The sequence below is a fragment of the Candoia aspera genome, chromosome 3 (genome assembly GCF_035149785.1).
Source record: "Candoia aspera isolate rCanAsp1 chromosome 3, rCanAsp1.hap2, whole genome shotgun sequence".
In the NCBI taxonomy this organism is placed as follows: Eukaryota; Metazoa; Chordata; class Lepidosauria; order Squamata; family Boidae; genus Candoia; species Candoia aspera.
The window spans coordinates 74,183,364-74,191,552 of record NC_086155.1 but is presented as its reverse complement, the minus strand read 5'-3'; the positions used below and the strand labels follow the sequence as shown (position 1 = coordinate 74,191,552).

The 8,189-nt window shown below is 36.5% G+C and overlaps 1 protein-coding gene across 1 annotated transcript in view; it reads right to left on the bottom strand.

Annotated features, from left to right (window-relative positions):
• The window catches only part of TNNI3K (TNNI3 interacting kinase), a 215,711-nt gene that overhangs the window by 52,120 nt on the left and 155,402 nt on the right, over window positions 1-8,189 (bottom strand). Inside the window, exon 21 of the mRNA XM_063298129.1 lies at window positions 4,249-4,358. Within this exon, the coding sequence (XP_063154199.1) occupies window positions 4,249-4,358 (110 nt within the window). The remainder of the gene's footprint in view (window positions 1-4,248; window positions 4,359-8,189) is intronic.

Here is an 8,189-nt window from a genome sequence, read left to right as displayed (position 1 = left end):
TCCTTACATATACTAGTATATACACTGGTATTCTAGTCTTCAGGAAGATCATGAGGCCTATTATTAAACGTGTTCAGTGGTCTATCAAAAGACAAGTAGAGTTGTCTGTTAAAAAAAAGTGTGTTTGGGGATGGTAGTGGTGGTAGTGGAGTGCTGCCAGTCAATTTACAGTGGGAAAGAGATGTATTTCATGTACTGCTGGTTTTTAACCCAAATTAATGCATTAAAGATTTTATGCTGCTTCTGCTGCAAAGGTTTTTGCATAGCTGCTCTTTCTACTGCTTTTATTACTTTGAAAGGGAAGCAGTACCATTCTGTCCACTCTAGTGCCATTTTGCATACTCCATGGGATACCTGCAGGTGCTACTATCTGCAAATATTCATTATTAGCACTTACTGGTTTGGGATATTTGGGAGTTGGGGAGAAGTTAAGAAGTGTTCAGACAATTTCCTCTTCTAGCCCAAGTGACAGGAAGACCAGCAAACCTATTTTGGTACCAACAAATCTGGTACCAATCCTGGGAAAACTCTATGCAAAAATAGCCCAGGATAGGTGGATAGGGTAGGAGGATGTCTTGGGGTGAAGCTGGAAGGAGTCCACTCAATGCTTCTTGAGAGCTCTCTCATGTTTCCTCTTGCACTATTCCTCTGTCCATTGATCTGTCAGCTGGACTTTTTGGGAAAGAGATCTATTGGTCTTCTAGAAGAGGAGTAGACCCATGTTCAGAAACAGCTCGTGACAAATCACCAGCATAGAGCATTTGGTGATCTATCGCTCAGGCAGTCTGACAAGTGGCTAAAGCCTCCAACCTTGGCACCTGCCCACACTTGCCCAAGCCTGCCCATCACAGTTTAAGGAAACCACTTGGTAGTTATTTTTCCTGCCAGTTGGTGACACTGGGTGGGAAGGGAAATCAACTCAGGAAAATTTACGAGCACTGCCCTTAAATGGTCATGCAGTAAAGTTGTAGGGCAGGGCAGGTTACACCTTGGCCATTGGGGCACTGCAAATTTTGTTAGCGTATTTTTCTGCTGACTCAAGGACTGGAAGAATGCACATGCACATGGCTGAGACAAAGGGCCCTGAGATTCAACTTTGGTCTATGGAATATATTAAAAGACATCTCAAAGCAGCAGAGTATCTTGGACTAGTTCTGTTGCCTGTGGCCAAAATAGAATGCTTTCCTAGATGTGATGACTGATTTCCCATAGATAGTTTATCATTTCTATTCTTAAAATTATTATAAAGGAAGCATGAAAATGCAAAATCGAGGAAACAGAAAAGAATCTGCCTCAGTGTGGCTGTTGTTTTGTAGAGAAATTGTAAAAAAATTAACCACTAGATGGAGCTATCTATTCTTGTCCCTCATAATCTGAAAATATTTAACCAAAGTATTGAGATAATTTCTGACAAGCAAAGGCTTTAAACTAACTTATTGTTTTAACTTAAGGTTTTGAGAAATAAATATTGTACTACCACGTTAACAACATTGGATCAATCTCTTGAGCAACACAAGATATTATAATCTGGCTCCTTCCTTCCTTCCTTCCTTCCTTCCTTCCTTCCTTCCTCTGCGCTGAGATGAAGCAATCAGAAGCATATGACCACGGCATTTCCCAGAATGTAAAGAAAAGAAAATCAAACTGCCAATTTGCTTAATCTTTCTCACTTCCAGCTAAACCAGTCAGCATCTAAATTGTTCTCCTTTGAAGGTGGGGGATAGGGGGAGTGAGGAATGGTGACTTCTTAGGCATTTTATACACTGAGATGCAGAAATTTAGCTATGAAGCTTTTTCTTATATCATACAAAGAAAACTTCACCTACTTGAAAGGCAGCTTTTAAAAAGAAAGGAGGAGGAAGGCCTGAAAACAATAACAGGTTCTCATTGTCCCTTTCAGTAAACATTGTCAGTGTGCATGCCATTTTCCCCCCAATGTCTTCCACATGTAGATGCTCCCCATGGACTTTTACTTGTGTTCAAGGGAGCATGGCTAGAAACTGACTGCTGAATGCAGCATGAAGAGGTTGAAAATGCTCAGGGCAAAGCTAGTATGTGCAGCCCACCCCTGTAATTGTGTCCCCGTTCAAAAATGAACAGAGCTCAGGAGTCCACAAGAAGGACTACAGTGTGGAACTTGGCCATACTTCATTCCACTCTTTTTCCCAACATCCAGCCAGTGTTCTGCCCTTGCTGAATCTGTATTCAGCTGTTAGAGATTTTTTTAATCCCTATTTTTTTTCCCTAAAGGTTTCTATTTTTTTTTTCAAAACGCTGGGATTTCCCTGAGCCACCAGCTACTTCCTTCTTGTATAATGAAATTGATTTTGCTATATAAAGATCACCCTTCAGTGAATTTGCTATTTGTACAGGCTGTACAGACATCAGTTCTGAAATATAATGCTTAGTTTATTGTTGTAATCAATTAAAACATGTATGTAACTTTGCAACATGTAATGTATTCATTTATCAATGTCTTAAAGGAAATGAAAAGGCAATATCCAGCTATCTTTCTCAGTTTTTAATTCCTGAAAGGCTTTTTCTTCACACCACGTTATTCAGAGTGAGGTCGGATGGCAGCCCGAGGCTACTACAGGCCTGTGAAGTACCAGGTTCTTCGGTTTTATGTTGGAAAAAATGCCAGTAACTTCAATCAGGATATAGAAAAATCTGTTGCTGCAGATTATAGTCCTACAATACATACAGTATGGTTAACTTAAAGGCTGATCTCAAGAAAAGTAAGCAGTCAGACCTGGTTAGTACTTAGATGGGAGACTATCAGGAAATTGTCACTGCATTAATACCATTCGCTATTCTTTTTCCTTTTTTTCTAGCCTTGGGAACAATCCTTGCTTCCACCACATCCAATAATCATGTCATACATTTCCTTTTGTTCTTCAAATTTCTCACCTTGCTTTTTTGAAGGAACTCATTAATTCCACCCAACCACTATTTTCTTCCCCTCCCTCTCAATATATTTGTTCTTCCATCATGTATTTGTTTTGCTATTCAAACCTTATTCACTCACTCTTCATGATCAAACCACTCAAGGTACTTCTTTTATACTAGTCACTCACTTTTGCATTCAATCCACATTCATTCAGCATCCATAATCCATGCTTGACCCTATCTCTCCTTGTTTTACCAGACACACTTTCTAAGTACTCCAGGGCACTTTCTGCATTTCTCTTTATGCAGGAAAGAGTAACAACATTTTTCCAATTATCAGGTGCAGATGCAGTCTTCACACACAAATAAACAAGGTGCACAGCTATTCCACAAGCAAACCACATACATTTTTAAAACATTTCTCAAGTTACACACTCTATACCTGCAAGCCTTATCATTTTTCAACATTCTGACATCATTTATGATTTTATTTCCATCTATTTTTTCTTGGACATTAATATTTACAGTATAGCATTTATTTCAGTTGCATTATTTGACATATCTCTCTCATTCACATGCTAACCTCTACAATACTCCTTCCAGCGCCCCCCCCCTTCATGCCAGTTTCATTTCAAAACATTTCTTTATTTTTATTTTTATTACATTCTGCCAGACGGTCCTTGTTCAGACTTTTCTCCCACTTTGAAAATAATATTTTATTTCCACTAAAATTGCTCTGCAGTTTCTCTGATTCTTTTAATCATAATTGTTATTTGCTCTTTTCTCTGCATACACATTGTACAATATATTTCTGTCATTCTCATTTTCTGTATCAATTGTTTATTTATCATTTTATTTATCCCTTCATTAATACATGCTCTTTACCATTCATTTCTTTTACATTCCAAATTTTAATCTTCCATACACCACAATCATCACCAGATGAACCAATAGATATTCACCTCTACTACCCATCATGACTTTGGTCAGTTGAGACTTTCACATAATGGTTTTTAATAAGATAGAGAAGGTTACCAGCACATCCATGCCACATGCAGCATTCCCTGTTAATGGTAAGGCAAGTAACATCAATTTTGACATATTTTGGGTAATATGTCACAAGCACCACTAAAACCCAATTTAACCCCCAACATGCTCATACTATTTTATTCAAACTAGGGTCTAGATAATATCCTGCAAGCCAAGATACTGTTGCCTGCATCCCAGTGACTAGGAGGTACATGCAGAGTATGGGCACTGGCTGAGATAAAAGCAATAGGCCTGCAGATCTGCCATTCCTTCTCCAGTGAGAAACTGTGGCCAATGTTGCTTGAAGAGTCATGGAGGGGACCCACTTACCTCAGGACATGCATTCCAACCCCTCATTAACAGAGAGGAGACAGGCTTGGGAATTGAATAGCCGATTGGAGGTCTGATGTGATGATAAGCCATATCCGCTGCTGCAGCGGCTATAAATAAGAACAGGATGAGACTGAATTATTGATCACCCCTAAAAGCAGACTGAGAGTATGAAGCCAACATTTAAAGGTTAGTGACCTGGAATTATTTTAGCCTTCCAAAGTCTTAACATACCTATCTTGTCTCTGTTTTGTGCAGAAAAACAGAAAATCATTCCATTTTAAAGCAACCTTATTTCAGACTCCTTGCCTCAGAGAAGAAATCCTCCAGGCTGGCCGGTCCATTGGGGAAAGCTCATGACTACCAATTGTTTAGTTCAGGGTCTACCTTTGTAATATGGGAAAGGAGAATTGGGATGTGATAGAGGATGGTCTGTTTCCCTTTCATTAGGGGTGTAATTTTTGCTCAGTCAGGGATAAATAGCATTGTATGAATTCAGTGGGACTTACTCCTTTGAAGTCATTAGAGCTGGATCCTTAACAATTTTAGCATTGGATCCCCTACTGATAAAATGAGGCATTTAGAGGGGGAAGTCACTCTATCTTCCATCAGCCAACATGATAGGGTTTTGAATATAAATGTTATAACACTATTACAATTGTTTGCAATCTGACAACTGCCATAGGAAGAATAAATAATACAGTTGGATGCTATATGACCTGCACTTAGATGGATCAACTTGTTTATGTTCAGAAGTCTATACTTTTGTATGTGTGGTACTCAAAGGATAAGGATGCATAAAATGCGCATGCAGGCCATACTCCTGAACCTTTCCTGTGGTGGTTTTTAAAGACATGACTTATTAAAGATGTGCTGTTGTAAATAACTGAAGTAAAGCTTTGCGTATGTCCTGTAATGTAAAGTAATCAGTACAATTGTTAAGTTTTACCATATTTTTTAATCAACAGTCTTTACTGTTAAAATTAGGTAGAGTGTCATCGTTTCTTAAAATATATACATACATACATACATACATAATGGGAGTGGTGTCAAATATAGGAAGTTCTATCTAACATAGGATTTATACTCTGAGAAATTAAGGCGATCCCATTATACTATGTCTTTTCTTTCACCATCCTTCCATTATAAATGTATCTCTGCTGTAATATATCCCATCTACTTGGTTTGTGCTATATTAATGTGGGATAACTGCCTTCTGTTTCCATGTTGTGATAAAGGTGTAGGCTGTAGTTAGTCTCTGGTAGTTTCTCAGTTAATCAAAATTAACTGATGTACAAATCTGAGCAGCAAGTTTGTCTCCTGAAACCAAACTCCACCTTCAACTTCAATTGGAAGCTATTTTTATTAATCCTCATATTCCTGCTCATCTCATAAATACTTCAGTGGGTTTTCCTAAGCAACCACTGCTGACAATATAGCAAAATGAAACAAAGATCTCAATATTTGCATAGCAATATCAGCATAGTTTATGCTTCTCTGGACTTAACTCAATATGACCTTTTATACCCACCTAGTAAAAGGAAGCTACTACAACAGCCCTAAGTGGTTTATTCATTCAGATTTACACTAGCTATTAAGTGTAATTCATCTTCACAAAGATCTTTTTCTCCACAACACAGCCTGTGACTAATTGATAAACACCACTGCAGTGGTTTAATTGGTTGGCAGTTATGGCTTACGTTACCTTTTTATTTCTATTATGCTTTTAGTATAAAACCTAATAGTTTCTCAGCAACTGTCAATTGATTCTTTTATTCTTTTTAAAGTGCTTGCCTTCTACCTTTCTATCTGATTCCCTGTATTATTTAAACATAAGTTAAAATTCATCATGGTTTAATAGTCCAGCAAATTGATTTTCCAAAGAGAGTTAAAGACTAGGGTCAAGAAGTATTCGGTAGGTAGTGTTTGTATTTTGTCATCTCTCTCTTTCTTCCTAACAAAGAGGAAAACACAATTCTTCCTGCTTCTAGAAATCTTTGTAAGTGACATACTAGAAGAGAATATGGAAAGAACAGTAAAGAATAACAAGCTCACAAGCATTTCCCAACTGGAATTACACCTCTTAGAAAAGGAAAATTCCAAAGAAGAGAGCCAAATGGAAACAAAGATTTGAGAAAAAAGTAAAATACTTGGGAATTATTATGACTAATATGAATTGTATGTTATTTCAAAATAATTATGTTAAGGTATGGAATGAAACCAAGAAGGATATGTTAAGATGGGAAAAATACAACTGTAATTGTTGGGGAGAATTTCCGTGTTAAAAAAGAATGTATTACCTAGAATGATGTTTCTGTTTCAAACAATACCTATTTTGTCAATTGATGCAACATTTAAGCAATGGCAGAAAGATGTATTTAGGTTTATATGCCAAGGGAAAAGGACCAAGAATTAAAGTTACAGCTCCTTAAGATGCAAAGTAACAAGGAGAATTGGGATTGCCTGATTTGAAATTGCTGCTGCTTGGTTTGGATGAAAGAGTGGGTGTTACTGAGAAATAAGAGAATTTTAGAATTAGAAGAGCATGACCTGAGGTTTGGATGGCATGGTTTTTTATGGTATAATAAAGTTAAGGTTAATGTAGATTTTAAAAATCATTATGTTAGAAGTGCCATTTTGGGAATATAGAATAGATACAAACCCAGGCTGTGACCAAAAAAGTCTTTGTGGGTCTCAGCACAAGAAGCATTTTATAGAAAAGAAACAGCAGGCAAAGAGAAATGGTTAACATATTGAGAGTTGTTAGGACAAGAACACGGAGAATACAAGATTAAGTCAAAAGACCAATTGACTGCAGAGGGATTAAGTTTTCAGTGGTTTTCATATATACAGTTAAGAGAAAGACTTAAAGCAGACAAAAGGACACTTGGAACTGAACAACATAAGAGAGAATTTGAAGTTGAATTATGTGCAAATGATGAACATGTAATTGCCAAAATGTATAACCCCTTACTGAAATTTGAAATGGAAGAACAATTTAAAGAGCATATGATAAAATGGGCTAAGAACTTTGGTTATAATATTCAGATGGAACAGTGGGCAAATAAGTGGCTGAAGGACTGAAATTCACATTATGTTACAACGTAAAAGAGAATTTTTATAAAATGATTACCATTGGTATGTGACACCAGAAAAAACTATCTAGAATGTATAAAGGTGCTTCAGATCTATGTTGGAAATGTGGAAAACATGAAAGGTGATTTCATCATACCTGGTGGACTTGTAAAAGAGCTAGAAAATTTTGGGTTAAAATACATGCAATGATACAAAGCATTTTAAAGAATAATATTCAACTGAAACCAAAAATTTTCTTGCTGGGACTAGTGGATAGACAACTAGAAAAGACTTACAGTAGATTGTTTTTGTACATGGTAACTGCAGTGATATTATTATGTGCACAAAGATGGAAAGACTCTGAAATACCCACAATGGAGGAATGGTTGGTGAAGATGACAGAACTTGCAGAAATGGCAAAATTGACTTTTCTGATTAGGGAAAAGACAATAACTACATTTGTTAGTGACTGGAAACACTTTATGGATTTTTTGCTGGAAAGAGAAAAAAACGAAGTTGTGATTTATGGGTTTGATGATTAGAAAGGGTAATATGTGGAAAGGATGGAGCCATGATATAACTTTAGAGAGAGAGGATAAAATATAAATGCATTTATAACTGTTATAAAGAAGATCGGAAGCCACTTCTTTTTATCTTTCTTTTCTTCTTTTATTTATTTATTTCTTATTTACTTATTGCTTTTCTTTTACTTTTCTTTCCTTTTCCTTTAAATTTGTATCGTTTTTATTCTGTTAAAAAATTCTTTAATAAAAATTAATTTTAAAAAAGCCATGTGAACTTAGTTGCAAAGCTACTGTACTTCAATGGTCATCCATACTCTACATCAAAACCTCATTCCTCTATCT